This window comes from Lonchura striata, chromosome 13, assembly GCF_046129695.1.
Source record: "Lonchura striata isolate bLonStr1 chromosome 13, bLonStr1.mat, whole genome shotgun sequence".
NCBI classification, from domain to species: domain Eukaryota; kingdom Metazoa; phylum Chordata; class Aves; order Passeriformes; family Estrildidae; genus Lonchura; species Lonchura striata.
Genome location: NC_134615.1, coordinates 17089746 through 17115624, shown reverse-complemented (window position 1 = coordinate 17115624; position 25879 = coordinate 17089746). Strand labels below are relative to the sequence as shown.

The following is a 25879-nucleotide window of genomic DNA, read 5'->3' as shown; positions in this document are numbered from 1 at the left end:
TCCTATTAAATTAACTTTCACAAGGGAAATAACTCAAATTCACTCTGGGATAACATGGTATCATTGGACTTGCTGGTAGCAGCAATATGGGACAGTCATGGAATGCAAAAGCTTCTTTTTAATTAAAAACAAGGATTAAAAAAAGATTAAACCCTCTACCTTCTTGCATTTTCCTGAGAGTACAGAACAAGTCTGCTGTCTTGCTTTATAGCTTGCTTTACTGTCCTTCTCATCCTGATAATTTTGTACCTTATTCTTAGTTCTAAGTATTCTTCTTCCTACTGTTTACTTGTAAGATTAGGTATTTGCTAGCATTAAAGCAAAATGTGCCACGTGCACATGAAGTCCAAACATAATCATCATGGAGATGTCATTGCCTTCTTTCTTCTTAATTCTTCCTGGTAACTCTGCATGGCTGTTAGAAACTTTGTATGCTTTTTATGCTATGGTATAACTTGTTTCAGTATTTCTATAATAAGAAAGAGTAATGATTGCTACCCAAAAAAGTTTTCTACCTCAGCTTAGAGCCAAATTTCCATGTTACCAGCCTTCCAAATGACCATTAAAGTTTATTGAAGTGCAAGCTAGAATTTTAGGACAAAAGGTATGTCAGACCCAGCCTAGTGCTGAGAATGGAAACAGTGCTGGGGTTTCAAGTTGGCACTCCTACTGGCTAAGCTTGAGTGAGAAATTCACCTGTAGCCCTTCTTTTCTGTTGTAATTGCATGTCTTTCTGGTCCTACTTGGAATTTATTTTAGGAGAAAAAATATATATTTAATGTAGAGATAAGCAGTTAAAACTGCTCATTTCTGATTATTATAGAAAGTCATTCAACAGCTGAGTCAAATACAGAAGTTTATATGAAGATAGGCCAAATACATACATGTGAGTAAATATTCATTGTGGGGGTATGAGATAAATACATTAAGGAGATTAAACAAACACCAGTGGCAAGAAACCCAATGGGAATGCAAGAGTAGCTTATCCCACAATTTAACTTAGGTATTCCTGTGAGTTCAGAGGTCTTGCTCCATTTCTTCCAATTATTCATGGAAATAGCATTGTCTTCTGCTGATGGCTAACATGCACATATCTCTGTGTCTCATCTAAAGTCCAGTCCCACATTTTTAGCATGGAATTGAAGTGTGATTTAAGTTAAAAAAATTATAAACCATACACAAAATCAAAAACCACCAACTGAACAAAAATATCATGCAGACCTGTGCTGAGCACAGTCCTTGCAGACTGAGTAACAGAAACTGGTTGAAATAAAAGGCTATGTGTCTGCCTTTAGACTGCTAAGAGGCTTAAAAGATTTTTTTTCCCACTTACTCTTAAGGAGCTTGGTTTATGTGCATTTTTCTGTGTGTTCTGTACAAAGTATGAAAATAGGAGATGTCACATCTCTGAGTAGGATGATTTTTCTGTTGCTGCAGCTGTTTTGCTGTGGCCAAATGCTGCTATTAAGTTCATCAGGTGTGTGCCTGAAACACAATGATATTATCCTCTGGGTATGTCACAAACACAGGCTTCAGAAGCCATATGCTCTTTATTTACAGCATCTGTAACAAAAAGACTAGTCCTAAATATGACATTAAACACCCATTAGCTGGGCTTAGCTTTAATTTGGGACATGGGAGGCTTGTGTAATCAGATGCTGTCTGGTATTTGCACTCCAGACAAGCCATGCTGAGCATGAGGAAGTTACTTACCTTCCATAATGCTCTTGGGTTTCATGGCTGGGCTCTGCTATGTGACAGATTTTTCTTCCACTCTGAAACTCTTAATTCTGTGTTTGCTTTGGACCTTAGGACTATCGCTTGGTAATGTTTTCACAATTTGAGGGAGGCTGGCAGTGAAAGGGACGCAATGTGCAACAAATTAGGTGAAGGGGCTGTGTGTTCCCTTTGTGTACTGTGGGTTCTGGTGGCACGTGGATATCTTGTGAGCAGGGCAATAGAAGCTTGGTACTGGGACTTCAAGATAAGAGAGTGGTTGTTACTCCATGGTGACTTTTAAAGATGCAAAAATTTAACTTATTTGGGTACTAGCCTTCTGATATTTAAATACTTTGACAGGAGTGACTTGAGGTCACAGAGAATGGAAGGCACTTTTGAAACAATATCCCCTTCTCCCTTCCTCCTCACCCCAACAAATTCCCTTTTGATGTGAAAATGAAACTAAAACTAGTTTGAAAAATATATTACCTTTATGGGGGAGAGAACGAAACCCTTCCTGCTCCTGCAAGTGCCAATTCTTCACTTCTTTTTTCTGCCAAGGTTGGGATTAAATGCACAAGACAGTATTTCTTGTTTAGACTCAGATGTTCATTAGTTCTTATCTATGTTACAGTCTCAGAACATGAGTTCTACAGCACTTCACTAACAAACTGCAAAATGGAGCACTATCTCTTTCCCTATGAGGCCTTTTAAGGATAAACTGTCTAATTAAGAAATTACACCTAAATTATTTTGCTTTTAATCCAATAACCAATCGCTCATGCCTCACAATGACTTTTTCATCTAATTACTCACCACCCAAACCCATGAAGGAGATGGACTAGGCTCCACCCTAAAACTTCCATTTTTCTTTATGTATATTATTATATTTTAAAACTTTAAACTCAAAGTTTTCCACCATGTGATAGTATACATTTCTATTCAAACTCCACACCCACAGTCCCAGTTCTATCATTCAACTTTGAAAGCCTTCTCCATGACCTCAAGTTAAATGCACCGTTCTCTGAGGGGTCAGCTCCTGACAGCACAGAATGTCCAAAATTCTCAGTTTCTAGGGTTCCAACAGTTCAGGTGAATGAGTGTGAGGAATGGCTGCAGGCTGAAGTGCTCTCTCTCTCTCTCTGAAGGAAGGTTATGGCATCGGGGACGATGAATACTCCTGCGCGTACGATGGCTGCCGGCAGCTGATCTGGTATAACGCCAGAAGTAAACCACATTCCCACCCCTGCTGGAAAGAAGGTATTCATCTGTCTTCTGCTCTTCATCCGAACTGGATTTCTGCACAGGATTTTTTCCCCTTGCAGGTGTCTGTTCATAGGGGTGAACAAAGCAGTTACTGCCCAATTCTGATGATCATACGGGTTTAATAATTACTGTGTCTTAAAGCACAGTGGGTACTGGAGTCTTGTTCCCCAGTCGGTGTAGAGAGACTCTTGCTGGTTAAACACTTTTTGTTTTCAAATGCAGAGTGAAAATCATAGCACCAGTTAACATTGGACACTTAATCATTGCACTTTTTTCCACTTGTTTGTAGTTGTACACAACAGGGTTGAAATCTTCCTTTCTGGGTTAAGAGTTGTTTTAGAGAAGGGGAAAAAACCTTGATCTCTGAATTAGACTTTTTTTTTTTCTTTTTTAAGGAGGAGTTGCACTGTCTTGCTTACTTTAAATTCTTGGATAACTACTTGGACAGCAAAGTTCTGTTCTTGATCTCAGCTTTGAAATCTTGGTAGGATTCTGTGCATGCCATGCTTGTGTGAACTGTGCCGCCTTCTCTTCTATTAAAATTCTCCTCCAAGGATGGCTAAATTAAAACACCTCTTAAAAATAAATAGCACAAGCATATTGGAAATTTCTTTTCAGAACACCCACTTGCTAAAGTCTATTTTCAACAGGTGTAAAACGGCCAAGGAGTGACAGAGTGCAGCTTTCTTCTGGCTTTGGCAAATACTCTGCAATACTTCTACAACTATGTAGTATTAATGCTCTGGCAGACTAAAATACTTTTTTTTTTTTACTATTCTGGGTTTTTTGTTTTGGTTTGGGTTGGTTTTGTTTTTTAGTTACTGTCTGTATCAATGTTTCTTCTTTTGTGCTTTTGCAAACAGTTCCTTTTAAGTAAGACAACTCACAGTGACATATGTGATATTTGAAACAATAACTGTTGCAGTTGTTGGCATTTAACAGAAATTAAATATTTAAATTATTTTTGTTTTGCATGTAAGGAGACACAATAGGATTTCTACTAGACTTGCAAGAAAAGCAAATGATCTTCTATTTAAATGGAAACCAGCTTCCTGCTGAGAAGCAAGTATTTTCATCTGCTGTGTAAGTATCTGCTCATTTGGAAGGACATGACCTCTGTGGATAATTGTGTTAATTATATGAAGTGTTTTCAGTTTGAGATGTAAATTCATATTTACTTACCTGAAGCCATCATTAAGCAAGTTTCCCCATTGAAAGTTGCTTAGAAATCAGTAAGAGGGATATAATTTTACAGGTGGATTTCAGGGTCCAAAATAAATACTTTGGATTTCCCAAAGGTATGTTCAGCTCAGTGGTTTATACTGTCAAATTAGCATAGCATTAAAATAAAATGAGGCTGCAGCAAAGATGAACAATTTCTTGTGCCTGAGGAACTTATCTTCTGAAAAATAAAGCCCATCTTGTAAATGTTGGAGAGGGCTTGTTAACTGACTGCCATTCACTGGGGCCAGCTCCTGGAGCAGCACATTGAATATTCATCAGAGGATGTCTCTTGGTGGCATTGCAGGCAGGTGTTGGGCTTATTTTGCCAACTGTTGTTAAAATTAGCACATGGTGAACTTCTCTAACTCTCACAGGGAAGTTCAGCCTTTTACTTTAGAAAATACAAGCTGGTATAATACTTGAGAAAGCAGCTTCCTATGCAGCTTAATTAAACATTACAGTACTTTGTCAGTTATTCCTACTGGGCTAATAATTTAATCCATGTTTTCTCCTCAGAATAAAACTGAAGATGCAGATAAATAGTAGTTCAGTTTAAAGAGTTGCTGAGTATTTTCTTTATTCAGCTTTTAGTGTTCTGTTTTTGCCTTTTGCCTTTCCAGTAAATTTGAGAGGTAATAGTTGTGATTTTAAGTGTGACTAATCCTAGTTATACAGTAGGCAGCCTTTATTGGCTGACTCACTAAGAAATTCAGATAAATCCCAATAGTAAATTCAGGAGCTGAGAACTAAACAAGGTAAGTATGTGCAGCTGCAACTTGATGCTCTCCCAGTTGGCTGCAAAACACTGGTATTAAACTTGTCTGTGTCTCAGTGTATATTTTCAAATGGTAATAGTAACATGTCTGAAAGCTTTACTATTATTTAAGTCATTCTAAAATGCCTGTTCATCATGTTGCAGATCAGGGTTTTTTGCTGCAGCAAGTTTCATGTCCTATCAACAATGTGAGTTCAACTTTGGGGCAAGACCCTTCAAGTACCCACCACCAATGAAGTTTAGTACCTTCAATGATCATGCCTTTCTGACAGCAGAAGAGAAAATAATTTTGCCCAGGTAATCCTCTTACCTTGTGTGTTTGCATGCAGAGAAATAAAATGTTTCATGTCTGAGTTTGCCTTGTACTCAGCAAAAATAATTTCTTATGGGGTCAAACTTCCATAGGTTCCTCCTCTAAAAAGATGAGACCATAGGCTACAGGGCAACTTCATTAGTAGGGCAGGACTTATGCAACCAAAATCTACTAAATTAAAATATATTTTGTAATATTAAGCTAATTAAAATGAACTAGTACCATACAGTAAGCTGTTTTAGTAGAAGTACCTTCTGCCATCTAAGGGTGATTAGGTTGATTGAGGAGGTATAGTGTTAATTAAAAAATATGTCCTATTTAAAATTGACCTAATTTGTGGTGTTGGCAGCATGGAGGTGCTGAATGATTGTAAGTCTTGAAATTGTTCTTTTCTGGTCCTGATGAAAATTTCCCTGCTTTTGAATGATAGGACTGACAAAGGTTATTCAAATTTAGAAGTGTTTTCCCACCTAAATATAACTTAACCCAGATAGCAACAGGTCTAGCTACATTCTTTAGCTTTTACCAAACTTCTGATAGGAATGAAAACTAATAGCTCATCTGAATTAAGTTTTTAGTAATATAATTTACTGGAACGTAAGCAGTGACACTGTACAGTGTAATCTATGTGGCATACCCTGGATTTCAGTATGTGACTGAAAGAATCTTAAATTGCAACTAATTAAATGGGGGTAAGGTTGTTGGAGAGGGTACCCCTGGCTGTAAGAAAATTCAGAGACTGGTTCTGGATTATCTAGCTTTGATCAAGTGTATTTGAGGCACTTAAGTATCTTAGTTTAAAAATAAAAAAAAATAACCCTTACTTCTGGGTTGGAGTCACACATTTGTAAAGTTTGAGGCTTGGAATATACAGAGAAAATCAAATGCAACTTGCAAAATCACGTTGTGCTTACCTATAGCCAGAGTAAGTTATTTGTGCTTGTGACTTCAAGTGCTTTAAGTGGTAGTCTGATGTAGTCTTTAAGATGATCTGTTAGGTACAAATTTGTGTTCCTCTGTCTTGGTAGTGTCCCACTACCAAGAGGTAGTAGTTGATGAGAGGTTTGTAGTTTGAGAGGTTTGTAGTTTCTGGCTGATGCTCAGATGGGATTGATGTTTTTCTGGCATTGTTCTTGCAATGTTCAGGCAATAGCAGTGAGAGCTGTAACATGATTGTGCCAAAAGATGAGAGACAAACTGGGGGAAACTGGTTTGCTGTTGATGCCTGACTGGTGAAACTTGGCCTCCTGTGTTACAGACTCAGTGCTATTGCATAATGAAGAAAGGCTCCATTCAAGGTTGGACACTTGTTCTTTGTGTAAACAAAGAACATCCCTGTCCTACAGCCTGAACTGCTTGGAAATGATAAGCCAATGTGAAATTAAAAGATAGCTTTGATCATCTTAAAAGTGATAGGAGATAAGGCCAAGGCCTGTATGAGTGGACCCTAATTATCCATCACAGGATTTAACATAATTCAGCACAACTCTGCATGAGTTTTAGTGCATCTGGTGGTGGGGCAAGACACATCACCCTGCCATTGAATAGTTGTGATGGGTGTTGTGTGTGTGCGTTCCAGGTGGGAAATGTCTTATTTCATCAGATGAGGGATTTTTACTTATTTTCTCTCCCTTGTGGCTGTTGCCATACTGGGATGTTGATTTAATATGCAGTTTTTATTATTTTAAACTGTGTTAGAGCATTATAGGGCTTCTGTATGTTGTAGATACATGGGTTTGTGAGGTTTATTTGTTTGGTTTTTTTCTTAACTCCTGAAGGTAGCCAGGTACAAAAGAATTTCTGTAAGTGTTCAGATATGGGAGCGAGGAGAATTGTTATTTAATCCCCTCTTTGTCCCTTTCTGACAGACCAAAATAGGGAATCAGCCTGTTCTGCAGGTCTCTGGGTATGTTAAGCCTTTTTTTGTGGGCAATTGTGATTGATGTTTATCAGCAGTGTGATGCAGCACTGCTACAAGTGTTATGTTGGCCTTGATGCAATTCTCAGAATAGTTTTGAATCTATTGCTTTGAGTAAAATTAATGTTTTAGGGGGGTCTGTCTCTCTCTCCCTTCAGACACAGGCGCCTGGCTTTGCTGAAGCAAGTGAGTATCAGAGAGAACTGCTGCACACTTTGCTGTGATGAGGTAGCAGACACAGAACTCAGGCCGTGTGGACACAGGTAAAATCTTAAAAAAATCCAAGTCCAAATAAACAGGAAAATGTGTGTGTGATGTTCAGCTTAGATGAGGCCATATGCAGTCCCTGCTCATCTTGGTTGACTCCCCAGGATAAAGGAAAAAACCTTCTTTCCTTTTAAGGATGTGATGTGTAGAGGTTAAATACAGTATTCCCATAGTCTACTCATCCTAGACTTGAGCAGATTGAACCCCTAATTGTGTGTGTATTTGGGGATGTACAGAGGCTACATCTATGTGCTGCCCTGGGCTACTGAGTCTTATTTCCCAGATGTCAAAGGCTTTACTGATTAGTACTTGATACTGGTGCTGTGAAATCCAGATCATGTGAGGAGAGCAATTAATAATTATTAAATGTTCAACAAATGGGTTGTCTCAAGTCACAAATTCCTCTAAAAGCTAAAAATTAGACAGCAGTATGAGTTACACCAGTTACACCGTAATAGCACTTTCCAACCTTTAAGCAACCTACTAATAAATGATTCCAGTTAAGTCCAATTCCTTAGAGTTTTAGAGCACTCAGGGAAGGAGTCTTGTAGATGCTGGAAAGATAAAAAGAGATGTGCCTGGTGTGTGCCAACAAGAAGTGGAGAAGTTGCTGCAGGGCACTGGGGCTACTCTCCAGACCAGAGGTAGAGCAAGGATTAATGAGCACAGGGAACTGGGATCCTGAGCAGCTGCAGGTCTGGGAGATGCTGAGCAGCAGGAGCTCCTCCCAAAGCCTGTAAATGGATCCACAACATCTGATAATCTTCACACTGAGGGACTGGACTTGACTGTGCCTCTGGCAGGCTGACTAAACTGCAAAGTGCTTGTGTTGTTTTGTTGTTGTTGATTAGTTTTTCATACTGTAAAAGCAGGCTTTAACTGTTTTTTCTTCTCCTTCAGTGACCTGTGCATGGAGTGTGCCTTGCAATTGGAGACCTGCCCTTTGTGTCGACAGGAAATACAAACCCGAGTCAGACAGATCTCTCACATTTCATGACACATGTGGAGAAATACAGACTGGTTTTTATAGAACTCCAACCAATACTGAAAGGGGAAAGCATCTCTAACCAATCTTTATGCACACAGAACCATAGCCATGGCCGGATTTCATGCTAATCTGTAATCTGTTTATCTTAAAACTGAAATCTTTAATAAGCTCTTCCCAGCTGCCAGCAATGGGAGCTGGTTTCAGCAGTCAGGAGCTATGGCTATTGGTTCCTCCGAGCAAGAGCAGAGGGAGTTGTCTCTTCTTCCCCTTTTCCTTCTCGCCTGTCGCAAGTGCTGAAAAAAATTGCACTGGAAGTACACATACAATGCATTTTAGAAAAGAAGACAGAATAAGTATTTCCTAAAACAGGGCTGTGCTGTCTTGTGCTCGAAAGTCTCTATTTTTGGCAGAAGTCAGTACTAAAAAGAGAATGCCAATGTTTTCCTGTTTAATGTAGCCTCCTGCTGGTCAGAGACTCTGTATTTTCCAATATTAAACTGCTCAAAGACTGAATCTGTACACAGACTGATTTGAAAAGACAGTGTGGAGACTGTAGAGAAACTCACAGGTTTTAATAACTTGGTGATTCCAAAGAATGTTCTGATTTGTTTTTAAATGTTAAAAGATCAGTGGTATTTTCAAGTACATAATGTTTCTGATACTTTTAACTTTAGTACCCACATTTTTTTGTGAGGTTATAATTTTCAGGAGGTATTCTTAACTAATTATAATGCTGGACTGGAATTAATTTCATATTCTGGGTATTTTTTAAGGTATCATCAAACATCTTTTTTAATCAGTGTTGTTTTTGAAAGTTATCTCAATTTTTCCAAAGTGAATATATCTTAAAATATTAGAGGAGACTTCTGGACCCATTTATTTAAAACAAGGTTATTTGGATAGCAATTTCAGTCTTATTCTTAACTTCTTAAAAATGCACCTTGCTTGCCACTTGTCAGTCCTGCTCTGAGCAGGTTTGGGGCCACACTTCTTATTTTTGGTAGGGATCATACAGTGGGAATCTCTGCTCCACTTTAATTACACATTTGTGATGTTTGTATGTTAAGGATGCACTTCAGTAGGCAGCTCTTGACTTTTACTAGGTTTCTACAAGGAATCAGGGTTCACAGCTGGTGTCAGTGAAGTAGCACAAAAATAGGTGGGGTTCTGCTTATTTTGCACCAACTGAGGATATTGACTCGGTCTCTTCCAAGTCTTGCACCGGTTGATTTTTAAAAAAATATCTGTCTGTATAGTAGAACTTTACCAATTCACACACAACTTACACCAAAACCATCCCACTTCTTGGCAGTGATTCAGCAGCAGAGGCTGTTGTAGTGAATTCTCATGGTGTGATGTAGCTTATTTTTAAAATCATTCGTTATCTTTATTGTACTACAAAGTACTAACAAAGCAGGGCTGAGGCTGCTTCTTCCTGCTGAGCACTCTGGCTTCCTACAGACCTCAGCAGGAGCTGAGAGCTCTGCACACAGTTCCTAGAACCCAGCTCTCTAGCAACTCCTTTCACCTTCTGCCTTTGCTGACTCAAGGGTGCTGAACTTCATCCAGAGATGTGTGAATTGGGAAAGTTCTGTCCATTATTTTCATGTTGACTTTTGTCCAAATGTAGACTGAATCCAGCAGCAGAGTGCTGGTTAGTGTTTTTGCTAAAATGTGGATTCTCTTCCACCTTGGATGCCTGGTCTGATTTAAGTCAGACTGGCAAATCTGTGCCACAGGGATCTCATTTCCTTGCTGACTGTACTTAAGATGTTTTGTTGTATCCATGTTTTCAGTCAGGGCCAGGTCCCTTCCAACTCAGTGTTCAGTGAGCAAACGTGAGCGCCGTCACTGCCACAAGGGTGTTAAAAATTCAGAATCACTTGAAATGGAGTTCTAAGCTCTTCCAAATGCAGTAATGAGATTTTATCCCTAAGGTACAAAGTTACAAATCATACCTTAGGGAAGAGGTAGGACAAAACCATTTTGAACTCTGCCTTAATAGAGTCTAGTAATTTCAGGGCTTTGGTTTCCCTGGCCAGGATTAACTGAGGTAAAATTTTCAGAAGTGCCTGGGACTCCTAATTCGTATCAACTGCTGTATGAGATTAAGGTCTTCAGGCCCAAGTCCACAATGGCTTCTCGGCATCTGCTGTCCCCTTGGAATGTAGGTGACCTTAGAGCCCTGTGGACATGGGGCTAAGTGCCTGTGTTCTTTGTGAAAAAGATGTGAATGCTTTGGAAAATTTTGCCCCAGCCCGTCTTCCATGCAGCTGGTGCTGGGCAGAGGAAGGCAGCGGTGGCGGAGGAGGGAGCTGCGTTGTAGAGAGCTGTCCTGTTCATTTCACGAAGGCAAAGCCTGAAGGCTTTGCCCGGCTTTGTGCCGGGGGTTTGCAGGCTGGGTCCTCCACGAGCAGAGCGCCGTCAGCCTCGCCCCCTGCACCTCCGGGGCCGGGAGCTGCTGACTCCACGGGCCCTCACAGGGGCGGAAATCAATTGTAGCAAAGTTGTCCATTCAACAATAAAAACATTCTGAAGGCTGTTTGTTCTTTAATTCTTTAAACGCGCGTGTGGGTGGGACATTCGACATATGAGCGGGGGGGCCCAGGTGATAGCGCTGGTCGCTGGGCTGCAGCAGCTGGGGGCTGTCCCACCCCACGGCGCTCCGCTCGCTGACGGGAAGCCGCTCCACCGCTGCCATTAACAAGCAAAGAACGCCGTCTCCTGTCCCGTCTCCTGTCCCGTCTCCTGTCCCGTCTCCTGTCCCGTCTCCTGTCCCGTCTCCTGTCCCGTCTCCTGTCCCGTCTCCTGTCCCGTCTCCTGTCCCCATTCCCTGCCCCGGCCCGGGCCCGGCCCGCCATGGCGGCCCTGCCGCTCTCTGATTGGGCGGCCGGGCCGGGGGCGGGCCCAGCGGGCCGGAGCCGGCCTGTGATTGGCTGCGGGCGGGGCGGAAGAGCGCGTTCCCCAGGAGACGGCGCGAGGGGCCTGAGGGCGGTGGGTGCGGAGCGGGCCCGGGGACGGCGGGGCGGCACCGCCGGGACGGGAGGGTGATGGCCCGCTCCCCCGGGCCCTTTGAGGAGCGGGAGGGAGGGACGGGGCTGGAGGGGTTTGTGGCCCCCTCGCTGGGATTGAGGATGGGGAGGCGAGGGATGCGCTCCAGTCTTGCCGTGCTCGCGGTGATGCTCCGGGACTGCTCCGAGGGCCCGCGGTGGGTGAAGCCCTGAGGGGGCAGCGGGTTCCCATCGCCAGCGGCACCGGCGTGCCGTGTGCCCGGGATCCCTGTGCCCTGTTCCCGGTGCTCTGTGTGCTCTGTCCCCAGTGCTCTGTGTGCTTTGTCCACGGGGATCCCTGTGCCCTGTTCCCGGTGCTCTGTATGCCCTGTCCCCGGGATCCCTGTGCCCTGTCCCCGGTGCTCTGTGTGCTCTGTCCACGGGGATCCCTGTGCCCTGTTCCCGGTGCTCTGTGTGCTCTGTCCCCAGTGCTCTGTGTGCTTTGTCCACGGGGATCCCTGTGCCCTGTTCCCGGTGCTCTGTGTGCTCTGTCCCCAGTGCTCTGTATGCCCTGTCCCCGGGATCCCTGTGCCCTGTTCCCGGTGCTCTGTGTGCCCTGTCCCCGGCGCCCACTCACAGCCACGGGCCGAGTGTCCAGCCGGGACACATCCCACAGACTTTGGATCACTGTCCAAAGTCTGGCCTGCCAGCCTGGTCTGGGACACACTGGAGCAGGATGGCACCTTTATCTTATCTGGCTTTATTTCTATAATGGTTAGTCACTGATGTTTCAGGAGGAAAGATGTAGACGTGACCCAAAAGCCACCCACCTCAAAAGCCAACCCAAAAGGGACTGGTTGCATTTTGAGTCTATTCCCTGAATAGGCAGGGAAGGTTTCTACATTATTTGAGTTGTTACAGAAAAGCAGTAGTAATCATTTTGGAAGAAGGTGATGTTGGAATTGCTGTGTTCAAGAATTAAAATTTATTTCCTGATTTGTTTTTCGGTAAATGTATGAAATTTATCAACTGAATTTGTATTAACACTAAGTCATGTTATTCCTTAGCACTGTGGTCAAAAAGAAGAAATAGCCACTAACAGCTGAAATATACAAATTGCGTATTCCACTCTGGCTAGGCAGGAACAATGGAGACTTCTGATGGAGAAAGTTTGGGTGTAGCCACGTGAGTATGCTGCATTCTCATGTGTCAGATTACAATAAGCTAATTGCTAATTAAAACATCTTGATAGGAACATAATTACACGAATGAATATACACCACACTGTTTAGCAGATTCTGCCTCTTAGGAGAACTAAGGTGGAGAATGCAAAGCTGCAAGAGGGAATAACATCAGTACAGAGTTTAGGTGAAGTCAAACTAAATATCACTGGGTAGCTCTGCTGAGGGATCAGAGCAAGCCTTGTAAAGGCTGGAAATTGCTTTTTCTGGTGTTTGTTTTAAATTCAGAATTTCTCCTTTTCAAGAGTGTTTCTTGTCTTATGTCACTGATCCTGAGAGGAGACTCTTCCTCTTGAGTGTTCTAAAACCAAGCCCATCCACAGGTGACCTCAACCAAATTTCACACTGGGACATGCTAAGATGCTGCTTCACCCCACAGGTGTCTACCATACTCTTCCCCAAGAGTTGTGGCAGAAGGGGATGTGTGACTGTGCCTCTGTCATGCATGGATTTAACTCTTCCAGCCCCAGACTCCCAACACCGGCCAGGACTGCCTCAGCAGTGCAGTGTGCTGGCCCAAACTGGCTATTATGAGGTGACAGGGAATTAAACCACAGGGTTGGTGAGCTCGTGTCTCTGTAGGTGTGTGGATGCACGTGTCTTGTATAAAGAAATGGAATCGGGTTCTTCTGGAACAGGTAAATTCCATTACTTGCACAGACTTAAACCAGGGTTTAAATTAACACTTTTGTTAGGGTAAGCTGTAGAATTAGCAGTAGCATTTATTTGGAGGGGGGAAAAGAGTGGGAATTATCGCTGGCACAGTCAGGGCATGCCGGGGAAGCGCTGAGCCAGGCGAGCTGCCCGGGCTGTCCCTGCGCCGGGCCAGCCCCGCTGCTCCGGCCCTGCCGCCCTCCCGCGGGCTGCCCCGGGTTCGGCTCCGCTCCCGGGAGCAGGAATGTCGTTGCTAGGATATCATCGCTCGCTGAGCAGACGCCTTTTGAAATCAAAGATCTCTTAATTTTTTCTGATCAGAGTGAGCCTGATTATAGTTAGACTGTCAGCTAAAATAACGTTGGATTAATTTCACTGGAGTATTCTCTAATGGCAAAGTAACTTTAATGAGCTTTTCTAAACTTAGTCTGAAGGGCTATCCTACTCTGTTTACTGATGAGAAAGAGGCATTCAGTTGAATTTAAATGGTGCTTTTGCTAATCGAAGTGAATTTTTTTCTTAAAGACAAATATCCCTGTTTCTTTGAGACTTCTTTCCCTCACATGTGAGAAAAGTTTGTCTTTCATTCCTTGGAGGAAATAGGAAGAGTTTGTCTCCCACTAAAGATGAGCTGTGAATGCCAAAGACATCCTGTGGATTATTTCCTGTGTCTGAACAAGTTGCACAAGAATAGATCCAGACTCCTGATGCTGGCACCATAGATTTCTTCCCTGGATTAATTCAGATCCATAATGGTGTTTAATATTTGCTCATGATAGAATAACTTTAGGAGATTATCCCTTTTTTTTTTTTTTTGATCATATAAGGATGTTTCTTGCATAAGAAAAATATTTAAGTTTCTTCAGTTATGGGTTAGGTTTGGTTAGGGTTAGGTTATATGGTATACTTGTGTATACATTCAGTTTAAGTTGTTCCACAAGACCAAATATTTCAAAATATTCCCTAGAGTGTCTATAAAGTTCTCTGATCACCATGTGTAGGAAAGAGAAGGGGAACTGGTAGCAGCTGAGATTTGTGGGGTGAAAAAGGCTTAACTTGCTGTTCTAATTATACTCTTTACATTCTTTTGCACCAGAACTAGAATTACCTTGACAGTAATGCCAGTAAAATAATATTTATTCTTTCTTGCAATTAGGCACCTTACTGGAAGGAAATAGAGTAGAGATCTGATGAGAATCTCCATGGAGCAATTTTCTCATCAGTGCCATGGATTGTTTTGTAGGTTGAACCTAGGAAGTTCTTCCGTTATCTTGTAATTACTGGGTGTATTTGTACTTAGACTTTTGTTAACACTTTTTAATTTTAATTTCTGCTGTGGTCAATATATATATATATATATTCCTCTGCTTTCAGCTCCACCACTTCTGATGAGTTTGATGCAGTTGTTGGCTATCTGGAGGATATCATAATGGGTAAGGTCTACAAGTAGGTACAGACAACAACAGGGCTGTTAAATTTGTTGCAGCTGCTCTTCTGTTAATTAGCCAACATACAGAGCCCCTCCCTGCTTCATGGTGGCTTTTCTTCCTTTCCTACCTGGTAGTGTAGTAAAAATATACATAACATCCTTCTGTGTGCATGTGACTCTTGAAAATTATTCTCCACATTACTGCAGTACACTGCTCCTTAGAGAAACAGTAAAGATGCTTGTGCATCTCACAGAGAAATCAAAGCTCCCTGGGATTTTTATGGAAGAGACTGTGAAAGGCAGCCTTCCCTTCCCCAGCTCTGCCCAAACTTCTCCTGACATGACTCAGGAAGTTCTTAGAAGCTGCCATGGTTTGTCTGGGAAGTTTTTAGCAGTGCCCAGTTGCTGCTGCTGCTGCAGGGAGCCTTTTGCACTCTGATATAAAATGCCTGAGCTGCAGGCTGAGAGTTGGTTTTATTCCAGGACTGAAAGCTGCAAGAATGGGAACCTTATTTCTTTCAATCCAGCCCTAAAGCACAGAGATGGTCATAGAATCACAGAATGGTTTGGGTTGGAAGGGGCCTTAAAGATCACTCAACCCCCCTGCCATGGGCAGGGACACCTTCCACTGGAGCAGGTTGCTCACAATCCCACCCAGCCTGGCCACCTGGCAGTAAAGTTGCTTAGTTCTCAGGGATGTGGTTTTAACTGAGTAGTCTGTGTGTGCAGGGAAGTTTTTTAAAAAGTGCCAAGGCAGAATTCATGCTGCTCAGCCATCAGCTGCTTTATAGGAACAGCACATCATTTCTTTGGTCACATCCTTCCCAGAGAGATGTAGATTCTGGATCCTCAGTTGCCTGGTGATGCAGTTGAATCTGAAGGAATGCTAACTAAATTAATTTGGAACGTTTCAGAGTTTGGAAGGCTGTGTCTGGTGTCCTTCAGCATTGTTCATAAGTAAACTTTTTATTTATACCTGTTTTGTGAAAAAACAGGTATAAATAAATGGTAGCCTACTGTGTTTATTTTTAGTCTTCTTTCTTCCACAAGTGGAAAAAATTATTTGGCAATTGAAACTAATATTTTTAAATTCAAATGAAATTCACTAATATTTTTAAATTAAAAGAAAAAAACTTAGAGTACTTGTAGGGAAGAGGTATTCACTTGATAAAAAATACAGCTGCTTTGTTGACTTTAGAGCCAGAGCAAAAAGAGGTTGAGAATAAATAACTATTAATAAATGTAGAGCAGGAGGAGTGTTTTGATAATATTTCACCATCAGCCTCTGTCCTCTCACAGCTGGGTCAGAAGTGGTGGTTTGGCAGCAGCTGTGGTGCTGATGTGATGAACTCTGCATGTGTGCAGGGCTCTGTGGTTACAGCAGGGAAGCAGAGGACCAGTGAATGTGGGGTTTGTGTTACAGAACGAATTACTAAACTCCTAACTCTGTGCTGCATTTCTGTTATGGCCCAGATGATGATTTCCAGTTAATACAGAGGAATTTTTTGGAGAAGCACTACCAGGAGTTTGATGACTCAGAAGAAAACAAGCTCATCTATACAGACATTTTTAATGAATATGTAAGATACCTTTATGTATTTTTCTTTTTTTTTTAATATGATTCTCCCTTTTGTAAAATACTGGGTTTACATGGAGCAGATCCCAACATGTTCCTGTCTCCTTCAGAAGCACACACATTATCTGTAAGCAAGAAAAGTTTTTTTCTGAAGCTTTAGGTTCCTTTCTTATTGTTTCACACAAAATTTTCTAGAGATATTTTGGAAGGTGTGTCACTCCCTTGAATAGAAATTTAGCCAATTGCTGTAGTAAATAATGTGTTTTGCATGTATGCAAACAAAGTTTCTTCTTCTCCAGTTGTATGATTTCTTGTATTGCATAATTCAATCACATTCTTCATGCAAAGCATAATCAAGCTACTAGACCACTCTTCTATTGAGTACCATTAAATGAGTTGGAAAAATATTTGTTACTAGATATGAATAGTCAGTGTTTGTTCTCCCCAAGATCCCCAGCAAAAAATGTGCAGCTCTGTGCCGCAGGGCTGGTGTGAGAACAGAACCAGCAGCACCCACTGAGGAATCTGCAGTTGTGCCCATGGATCATGCAGAGTGTGGATCATGCTGTTTGAAATCTGCTTCTGAAATCTGTTGTGATCTTACTGGGGTGGTTTGTCTGGTTTTTTTTCAGATCTCTTTAGTAGAGAAATACATTGAAGAGAAGTTGCTTGATCGGATCCGTGGGTTTGATATGGTTGCTTTCACAGTGTCTTTGCAGTAAGTCTCTGCTTTGCTTTCGGTTGAGGAGTGGCTTATGTGCCTCTCAGTTCTTTTTATCTAGATTAAAGCTTAGGTTTTTGGCTGTTCTCCCTTTAGATAATGGTTCTACTTTAACTTAAAATAGAAGTGTTCATGCTGGCAGTGTCTGACCATTTTCATGCTGTCAGCATGTCCTACTACTCTAAATTTCTGAATTGTCCTGCTGAAATATATTTGATTTGAAGGGGTAGGAAGAGAAATCAGAATGAGAGCACTGGAGCATTTTCATATTTCTTGTCACTTTGAAGCCAGACCCTTAAAAGGTTGTGTCTTATCTCTCCCAGGCACCTCAGTAGCCTGGTGGTGTTTCAGTCATGTGATTGAATTCCTTTATTGCAATTTTCATATGGAGCATCCAGAGAAGAGTTTGGTTTGTGTTCACCTTTTGCATTGGGTCATTTTAGCTTAACCAGCTTCCTGAACAGCTTGTTTTTGAAAGATCACTGGTTTTCCCCTTGAATAAGAAGATAAAGTGTAATTGGGAACTGAGTATCTTAAAACATTTTAATCTGGTTAATTTTTAATGTTTCTTAAATAAACAGCTCAGGTTTTCAAGGACTGATATGATACTCAGAGGTTTTGGATTTAGATAAATGTAATAATGTAGTTGGATTGAAAATACTGCATGGTAATATTTGGCTGCAGTTTTGCTATATGATAACCTGCAATAACATTTTTATTTAAATACTGATATCATTCTACTTGTCCCTTTTTGACCTTGTACCATTTAAAAAATAACAAATTTTTCTCACACAATTTTCTCATTCCCCAACTTCTTTTTCTCTGTAGACAGCACAAAGATGAAATGCCAGGGGATATATTTGATCTGCTTCTCACATTTACAGACTTTCTGGCTTTCAAAGAAATGTTCTTGGAATACAGAGCTGTGAGTATATCACCTTGTTTATTTTCTTTGGCACAGTAGCTGTTCATTTTTTGTAGCTCCACCTGAGAGTACCAAAGGAAAAGTTACTACAGTAGGTCAGAGTATTTAATCAAGGGCTCTAACAGACTCAAAAGAAAAATTATTTCACTGTGTGGCTTTTTAAACTCAAACTGCACATTTAATAATTTTTAGAAAACATTAATAAAGCTTGCATGTGGAGCAGTTCTTCCTGCTTTTGTGAACTTCCTGCATTTCTGAATATTGTTTTCCAAATGAGCAGAGGGGAATACTTTTTCAAGTCTCTGAGCTTGTGGAGTCTCCATCCTTGGAGATATTCTAAGGTTGTCTGGACACAGTGCTGAGTGACTGTGCTTGAGCATGGGGTTTGCCCCAGATGGCCTCCAGAGATCCCTTTTCACCTTGGCCATTCTGACTCTGTAGTATCTTCTTTTATTTTTTATTCCTAGTCTATCAAAAATTTGATGTTTAAGCCTCTTTCATTTTTCTCCTCCTTTCTGTGCCAGCTGGAGAAATAAACAAAAGTGCTAAGGTTTTTTGGATGAGGTTTTCCCTAGTAAAATAAAAATCAGTGCTCCCCACTGTCAGTCCAGTCCTGTTTGACAAGGAGCAAAAGAGTCACAGTTGTGGTTATGCCTCTGCCTCTTCCCCATCCTTGTGAATTTTGTGGAAATGGGGACAGGCTGAAGAGAAAGAATCAGTCTGTGTATCAGCATCGGGAGGAGTTTCAGATGGGATTTGCAGTCTGGGGTCTCTGAGAGGCAAACAACAGGAGCCAGATTTCACCAGATCCCTGAGCCACCAGCACAGCATTCCCGACCAGGGCTGAGCAAGGCTCTGCTCTGACACGGGCAGACCTGGCAGGTGACAGCCCCTCAGCCCAGGCATTCCTGCACAATCTTCTTGGGTTCACAAGAAGAATTCAATCACAGTTGCTCAAGTAACATGTAATTTTATATTGGTTTGATGCAGCAGAAAATGTATTGCCTGTTTCATTTTTTGAAGTGCTTATTCCAAACTGTCATGGAGTCACAGATTCCTTTTTTCCCTCATGTTTCTAGGAAAAAGAAGGCCGAAGTCTGGATTTAAGCAGTGCATTAGTGGTGACTTCATTAAACCATTAAACAAGTCGTTCTGATGGGAGTTCTGTTGTATTTTAAGCAAGGTCTTTTCACATTTCAGAGGTGAAAGGCAGCAATTCCCAAGAGAGGGCCGGGGCAGAGGGGCAGGGACTCGGCTCCATGCTGCCATGAGGGAGGTGGGTGCTCGGTGGGGCAGGGCCAGGACTGTGGGTCCCTCTCCAGGGGATGAAATCAAAACTTTCTGGAATTTTTATACCCTTTTACATACATACATACATACATACAACCTTTTACAGGTTGGAAGAGACTGTGTGAGGCAGTCTTCCTTTCCCCAGCTCTACCTGTCATGACTGTCAGGATGTTCTAAGAAGCTGCTGTGGTTTGTCTGGACAGTTTTCTGCAGTGCCCAGCTGCTGCTACTGCTGCAGGGAGCCTTTTGCACTCTGATATAAAGTGCCTGAGCTGCAGTTTGAGCTCCTTGTTCTTTGTCCTGTCTCTGCTGAATACAGAGAACAGTTTATTCCTTCTGTTCCTGCAGCACCATTGCTTTACTGGAAATCATCCAGTTCCAACCCCCCTTCCACTGGAGCAGGTTGCTCACAATCCCATCCAGCTTGGCCACCTGGCAGTAAAAGATGCTCAGTTCTCAGGGATGTGGTTTTAACTGAACAGTCTGTGCAGGGAAGTTTTTTACAAGGTGCCAAGGCAGAATTCATGCTGCTCAGCCATCAGCTGCTTTATAGGAACAGCACATCATTTCTTTGGTCACATCTTCCCAGAGAGATGTAGATTCTGGATCCTCAGTTGCCTGGTGACACAGCTGAATCTGGAGGAATGCTAACTAAGTTAATTTGGAACATTTCAGAGTTTGGAAGGCTGAGACCCTTGTCCTTTATCAGTGTTTGTAAGTAAATTTTCTGTCTAGATTTTGAAATTCAATAGTGACCTCTGATGTTAATTTTTATTAATTTTATGGGTTTTATTTACTTACTGTTTATGTTATATATATATATATATTATATATATATGTGTGTGTGTGTGTGTGTCTATATATTCATAACTGTGGAAATTTGACCCTTGATTTACCCACTGACAACCAAATAAAGGCTGATCTGTCATGGGCCAATGCCATGTGTCCAGTTCCTTTTCAGTTCTCACCTTCCATTAATGCAGTTCCATTTCCTGATCCTGCCTCTGCAGACAACCTGGTAAATCTTTTTCCCATGCAGAGCATGCAGTAAGATTTGCAGTGTAGCTCACCATGCACCAGGTTTTGAACTCACTGAATCTACTTTTACTACCTTTTACAAGGAGGGTGTGAAAGGAAAAAAGCTGCTCTGCCTGGTTGGGCATCACTTCTCATTCTGACAAACACCCAGAAGGTGAATTTGTGGTCTGCAGCATGGGAGAGCAGTGTGGTTCTTCCCTCTCCTGAAGCATTGATCCTGCCTGTGTTCCCAGAGCTTTTGCAGTCTTGATTGTAATTTCTGAAATGCCCTGCAGTTAATGGGCAAAATTGACTTGCTAGTTAATTAGGTGAACTCAGGAGTGTGTGGTGCTGAGCCAGGAAGAGGGAGTGATCAAAGCCTTGGCACCTCGTTTGTGTTCTTGTGGTCTTGGCTGCACACTCTGAGCGTGTGTGTGCATAAAGCAATGAGAGGTGAACCCTGTGGACTTGTTCCTTCCACAGCCCACATGGAGTGGGAAGGAACAGCCACCTCTGCAGTGACATCTCTGCTGTCCCTGCCATGCTGTGCTGCCTTCTCACAAGACAAGTTTTCTCATTACAGACTCCAGTGCTAGATTTAGGAATGTTTTTATTTAAAGCATAAACTTTATATTCAAATTGTTAGAAATCAATACAAGAGAAGTTATGACTACTTCCATTGCTTCACGTCTCATCTTCCAGCTCTGCCACTGTTTCTGCACCCTGTTAATTGCATTACTTACACTGTAGCTGTGAATGAGCAGAGAGGGGAGCCTGGGCTTGGGTTAGTCAGTTTTAGTACTGGACTGTGCCAAACTGGCTGAGCCCCCTCAGTGGAGCTGCTCTGGTGAGGGTCTAGATGAGCCTCAGGGATGAGCAGGAGCTGCAGCCCCAGCGAGTCCGTGTCCCCCGTGGGATCGTGCTGTGGGCACGTCAGCTGGAAGCATCGGTGCTGACCACTGCTGCCAGCACAGGCTGGTCCCAGAACGAGCCCTGGTGGCACACGAGGCTCCAAGCCGCCAAGCCTGGCACAAGCTGGTGCAGGGTGGCCCATGGCCGGGCTTTGCTGTCCACTCCTTACGCGTGGTCGGTCACTTGGCTGGTGGCCGCGTTGCTGCCGAGCCCTTTCCAGGCGCGGAAGCTGAAGAAGGTGCTCACCCCGTAGGTGATCATCGTGACGCAGGCGAAGAACTGGAAGAGCAGCACATCCCACGTGTGACCAGGGTGGCTGCCCCAGCCCCCCGGCCCTCCCCTGCCCGCCAGTACTCACGGAGGCGGCAGCTCTGCGGTTGTAGTCCCACTGCCGCCAGGACGTCGGCTGCACGGCGGCCGCGCACGTCACAAAGGCGGTGATGTACAGCACGGTGGCCACGGCGTTGTAGATCATCAGCTGGGGAAACAAAGAGGAGCTCATGAGGTCTGGCTCAGGCTCGTGCATGCTGGGGCGAGGCAGGAGCAAAAGGCTCAGGTTCACATTCCTCCCCGTTCCCCAGGAGAACACATTAAATGCTCCCCAGGTTGTGCTGGGAGGTTTTAGGATGACACAACTGCAGCAGTTGGTGGCTATAACTTTCTGGATTGACACAGGATTTTTCTGTTTGAGCATTTTCTAAGCAATTCAAGGGCAGAATGAAACAATGTCACTGTGCAGAGTGCAGGGGACTTGGTTCCATCAGCCCAGAAGAGACTGAAGCCTTCCCAGACCGTCTTTCCAAGATGTTTCCCTCTTGGGATCCCTCCTCACTCCCTCTCAGCTACGCACCACGAGGGACCAGGGGATCATGTAGAACTTCTGATGAAGTTGCAGGAGGTAAGTCACGAAGAAAAGGAGTGTTAGTATCCAGAAGAAGAGGGACACAAACATCACCCAGCCATATGCCGCGTGGAGGTGGTACGTCGTGGCGGCGATGAGAGACCACACCAACAAACCGAGCACCTGTGGGGTGAAACGGGGAACCTGTTCAGGGGCTGGTTCCTGCAGGAGGAGCACAGAATGTCGCCCACAAGCCCAGGCACAGCAGCACCAACAGCAGTTGGGTTCCCCTCACTCCAGGAAAGCAGCGGCACACTCGGTGGGAGAAGGGCTCCTTGGAAAGCCGCTGTGCCCTGTGTGAGCCCGCACCGCCTATTGTCATGGAGGCAACACAACAGCCTTTGTCCTGCCCGCGTCCAACGCCCTGCTTGGTGCTTGGCTGCTCCGACAATGCCTCCTTGTCTGTCACATCCATTTCTAACACTCGTGATCACAAAATATGTGCTGGGGAGAAATATGCAGAGGGGCTCCTGCAGGAGTGGGAGGTGGCACGTGTGAGCTGCCCCGCTCTGGCTGCTGCCGAGGGAAAGCAGGAGCCTGTTTAACAGCGTGGCCTGAGCAAGGGGCTGCAGGGGTGGAACCAGCTGCAGAGTTGAAAGGTCTTGTTTCCATCTCTCTTTCCTGTCACTCCTACAAGGCACCCCCAGCAGCATCCTGCCCAGCCCCTGTCCTCAGCGTTTTTCTCTATGTCACCACCAGCCAGGGGCTGGAATCTGGAGCCAGGTCTGTGCCAGCTGCTTCACGGTGGCTGCTCAGGGCACATCCCACAACACTGCCCCGAGGAGAGAGGACGAGTGAACAGGCTCCCACGCAGCGGGGCAGCACTGTGGGCAGGTCACAAGTGGCCCAGCAGGCAGCTGAACACCCATCCCGTGCATTCATGCAGCACCCGGGGAGAGCACCAGCAGGAGATTATTGCAGTTGCCTCCGATGCTGAAGCAATGGGCAGTGATGCTGCTGCTCGATTTGACGGCGCAAAGACCTTGGAGCTCCTCTGAGAGCAGCCCTCAAAGCCTTGGGAGGACAACCTGGAGACCTGAGAGTGTTCCAGGGAGCGTGGGAGCCTCATGAGCAACCCCAGCACAGCTCCCCTGGAGTCACTGGGCTTCACACTCTCCCGACCCATTGGCCGTGTCCTGCGGAGATGCCCGCGCATCAGCCCGTACCTGGCACTGGGGACCACTGAGCAGAGTTACAACCGGCAAGGGGTGTGAGGACAACAATCCGACTTTTCCTCTGGCTTTACAAAATGAAGGAGGCGAGAGGAGGCTGCACTGTCTTAGGGTTGGGGATTACCTAGGGTTAGACAGCGGAGATGGAGTCGGAGCGGCAGCCAAAGAGAGCCCGGGCTGTTTCCAGCTGAAAAAAAGCACCCAAGTGGGTGATGCCCTCCCCCCTCCGCCGCGCCCCCTGCCCGGTACTCACAGCCTGGACGCACATCAGCCCCCCGAGCGGCGAGAGCAAGAAGGAGCCGTCCAGGGCCGGGGGCGAGCCCGGGGAGGCGCTCCGGGCTCGCGCGGCGCCGGGCAGCCCCGCCATGCCGCGCACCGGCCCGGGACGGCCCCGGCACGGCCCCTCCGCGGGCGGGGCGCGGGTGGCTCCGGGGCGGCCGGGCCGAGCCCCGAGGCTGCCCCCGCCCCGCCGCCCCCGGGCAGCGGCGGAGCCTCCGCCCGGCGCGGCGCTGCGCCCCCGGTGTGTCGCCGTGTCCCCGTGCAGGGGGAGCGCCGACAAAGGGCGGCCCCCACCGCGACAGCCCCCTCGGTATGCTGGCGATGCTCTGCCCGGAGCGGCCCGGGTCACCGCGAACCTTCTGTGCGGCCGCGTCCTGCTCGGGGCTCGCCGGGCGCATTTGGTGGCCTCCGGCGCATCGCAGTGCTTGATGGTGCTCCCTCTGCGGGGGCGACACGCGTCTCCTTGTTAAATCCTGGAATAAGTTGGGTTGGAAGTGATCTTAAGGCACCTTGTTCTAACCTCCTGCCATGCAGGGACACATTCCACTAGACCAGGTTGCTCCAAGCCCTTGGACTTGCTCCAGCCCGGCCTTGAACACTTCCAAGGACGGGGCAGCCACAGCTTCTCTGGTCAATCTGAGCAGTGCCTCATCACCCTCCACTTGGGGAGATTTCTGTCAGCCCGGATCTCGGGCTGGTCCGGGTCGCTCTGGGTGGCAGCAGGACCCTCTGGACTATCAGCCACACTCCCAGTTTGCTGCCATATGCTCAGCGCGCCCTTGGCCCCATCACGCCGGTCGCTAGTGCAGGCCGTGGCTCAGGGCTGGGCTGGGCCTTGTCCCCGGCGTGTCCTGGCCATGTCTCCGGCCGTGTCCCGGCCGTGTCTCCGCCGTGTCTCCGCCGTGTCCCAGCGGTGACCGGACACGGCAGCTCAGCCCGGATCTGGCATGGGGGGTGGCTGCAAAGAGCTTTGTAGCAGCAGGTCAGGATGGCCGAGCGGTCTAAGGCGCTGCGTTCAGGTCGCAGTCTCCCCTGGAGGCGTGGGTTCGAATCCCACTTCTGACAGCTCCTTTTGCGCCGCCCGGCGGGCGCTTTTAGCTGAGGGAGGCGGGCGGGGCCGTGAGTGGAAAACAAAAGCAGTTAACTGATGAACCACCGGCGGGTAACGCAAAAAAAGCACAGCTGTCAGAAGTGGGATTCGAACCCACGCCTCCAGGGGAGACTGCGACCTGAACGCAGCGCCTTAGACCGCTCGGCCATCCTGACACCGCTGGCCGGGCCTGGCGGCCCGCGCTACACTTGAGGGCGGTGTGCAGCGTTCTGTGGGTTCCGCCAGCCCGCGGGCCGCGACACCTCCCCGGGGAGCTTTTCCCAAAGCCCGACCACCCTCTGCGTGAAGAACCTTTTCCTAACATCCAGCCTAAACCTCCCCTGGCGCAGCTTCAGCCATTCCCTCAGGTTCTGTCACTGGTCACAGACAGCAGCGATCAGCGCTGCCCCTCCTGAGGCAGCTGCAGCCCACAGTGAGCTCTGCCCTCAGAATCCTCTTTTCCAGGCTGAACAAGCCACTCCTCACATGGCTTCCCCTCTAGATCCTTCACCATCCTCACGGCCTCCTTTGGATGCTCTGTTACAGCCTCAGACACTTCTTGTACTGTGGTGCCCAAATCTGCTCCCAGAACTCGAGGTGAGGCTGCACCAGCACAGAGCAGAGTGGGACAATCACCTCCCATCCTGCAACTGCATTTAACTGCATTCCCAGTTCAACCCAAAAATGTGATGGTAGAGGCACAGCTGAAATTTTTTGCCACATACATTTGCTTGAAACTAATAACTCGAAACCAATCTGAAACCAGGAGCTTTGGCAAGTGGAATTACAAGTTCTAAGAGAACATGCAAGATCTTTCCTACACTAGGGTGGCTCGTGGGAGGCCATGCCTCTCCTTTCTCCGCCAGGCATTAGACAGGAGAGTCATGCTGGGTAAGTCCTGGGGGAAGCCTGGTTCCCTGCTCAAATCCCTCCTGGTTGCAGAGAGCACCCTGTGACTGATGGCTCATCAAAATGGCTCCAATCTCTGCACAGGCAGGTGTGTGGTACGCTGAACTGACCTCAAACTCCTCTTCCTCACCCTACATGAATGTAAAGATAGTCCTGCTCTTCCAGCTGTGATGAATGTAAAGCCATTCCTGCTGTTCCAGCTGTGGGGCTCACAATGAATAAAAAAATGTTACAAAAGAAAAGACAAAGCTACAGCCACAACCTTTCAGAAATAGAGATATAAGCCACAAGGAGACAGGAAAC

General features: G+C 45.4%; 3 protein-coding genes and 2 non-coding genes across 7 annotated transcripts in view; 3 read left to right on the top strand and 2 right to left on the bottom strand.

Moving 5' to 3' along the window:
- RSPRY1 (ring finger and SPRY domain containing 1) overlaps positions 1-11012 on the top strand; it is a 35972-nt gene extending 24960 nt beyond the window's left edge. Inside the window, exons 12-16 of the mRNA XM_021541201.2 lie at positions 2868-2979; positions 3966-4068; positions 5129-5281; positions 7374-7478; positions 8383-11012. Coding sequence (XP_021396876.1) covers positions 2868-2979; positions 3966-4068; positions 5129-5281; positions 7374-7478; positions 8383-8479 — 570 coding nt within the window. The 3' untranslated portion in view covers positions 8480-11012. The remainder of the gene's footprint in view (positions 1-2867; positions 2980-3965; positions 4069-5128; positions 5282-7373; positions 7479-8382) is intronic.
- Positions 11013-11407: 395 nt separating this feature from the next.
- ARL2BP (ARF like GTPase 2 binding protein) lies at positions 11408-19167 on the top strand. Of its 3 annotated transcripts, none has more exons than XM_021541197.2 (7): positions 11408-11464; positions 12528-12645; positions 14730-14788; positions 16258-16364; positions 16993-17078; positions 17910-18006; positions 19086-19167. In XM_021541197.2, exons 2-7 carry the CDS (start codon positions 12608-12610, stop codon positions 19146-19148), a joined length of 450 nt encoding a protein of 149 aa, XP_021396872.1. In that variant the 5' UTR covers positions 11408-11464; positions 12528-12607; the 3' UTR covers positions 19149-19167. The 3 variants fall into 3 exon arrangements, with proteins under 3 accessions (XP_021396872.1, XP_021396873.1, XP_021396875.1); XM_021541198.1 differs by having other exon boundaries at positions 11436-11468; XM_021541200.1 differs by lacking the exon at positions 11408-11464 and adding an exon at positions 11573-11678.
- Positions 19168-20906: 1739 nt separating this feature from the next.
- Positions 20907-23684, bottom strand: PLLP (plasmolipin). Its single transcript, XM_021541196.2, has 4 exons — positions 23552-23684; positions 22076-22249; positions 21584-21703; positions 20907-21504 (listed from the first exon to the last, which is right to left on the bottom strand). Exons 1-4 carry the CDS (start codon positions 23663-23665, stop codon positions 21391-21393), a joined length of 522 nt encoding a protein of 173 aa, XP_021396871.1. The 5' UTR covers positions 23666-23684; the 3' UTR covers positions 20907-21390.
- Positions 23685-24559: 875 nt separating this feature from the next.
- TRNAL-CAG (transfer RNA leucine (anticodon CAG)) lies at positions 24560-24642 on the top strand. Its single transcript has one exon. It is a non-coding gene; the product is annotated as a tRNA-Leu (tRNA).
- A 118-nt stretch (positions 24643-24760) lies between these two features.
- On the bottom strand, positions 24761-24843 carry TRNAL-CAG (transfer RNA leucine (anticodon CAG)). Its single transcript has one exon. It is a non-coding gene; the product is annotated as a tRNA-Leu (tRNA).
- Positions 24844-25879: the final 1036 nt, after the last annotated feature.

Bases quoted from the DNA above. Each gene is read 5' to 3' on its own strand.
- ARL2BP (XM_021541197.2), top strand. From the start codon at position 12,608: ATGGAGACTTCTGATGGAGAAAGTTTGGGTGTAGCCAC. The intron at 12,646-14,729 runs GTGAGTATGCTG...CTCTGCTTTCAG, and splicing joins GAAAGTTTGGGTGTAGCCAC to CTCCACCACTTCTGATGAGT. The intron at 18,007-19,085 runs GTGAGTATATCA...TCATGTTTCTAG, and splicing joins TGTTCTTGGAATACAGAGCT to GAAAAAGAAGGCCGAAGTCT.
- PLLP (XM_021541196.2), bottom strand. From the start codon at position 23,665: ATGGCGGGGCTGCCCGGCGCCGCGCGAGCCCGGAGCGCCTCCCCGGGC. The intron at 22,250-23,551 runs GTGAGTACCGGG...TTCACCCCACAG, and splicing joins GGCTGATGTGCGTCCAGGCT to GTGCTCGGTTTGTTGGTGTG. The intron at 21,704-22,075 runs GTGCGTAGCTGA...TTGTTTCCCCAG, and splicing joins TGATCCCCTGGTCCCTCGTG to CTGATGATCTACAACGCCGT.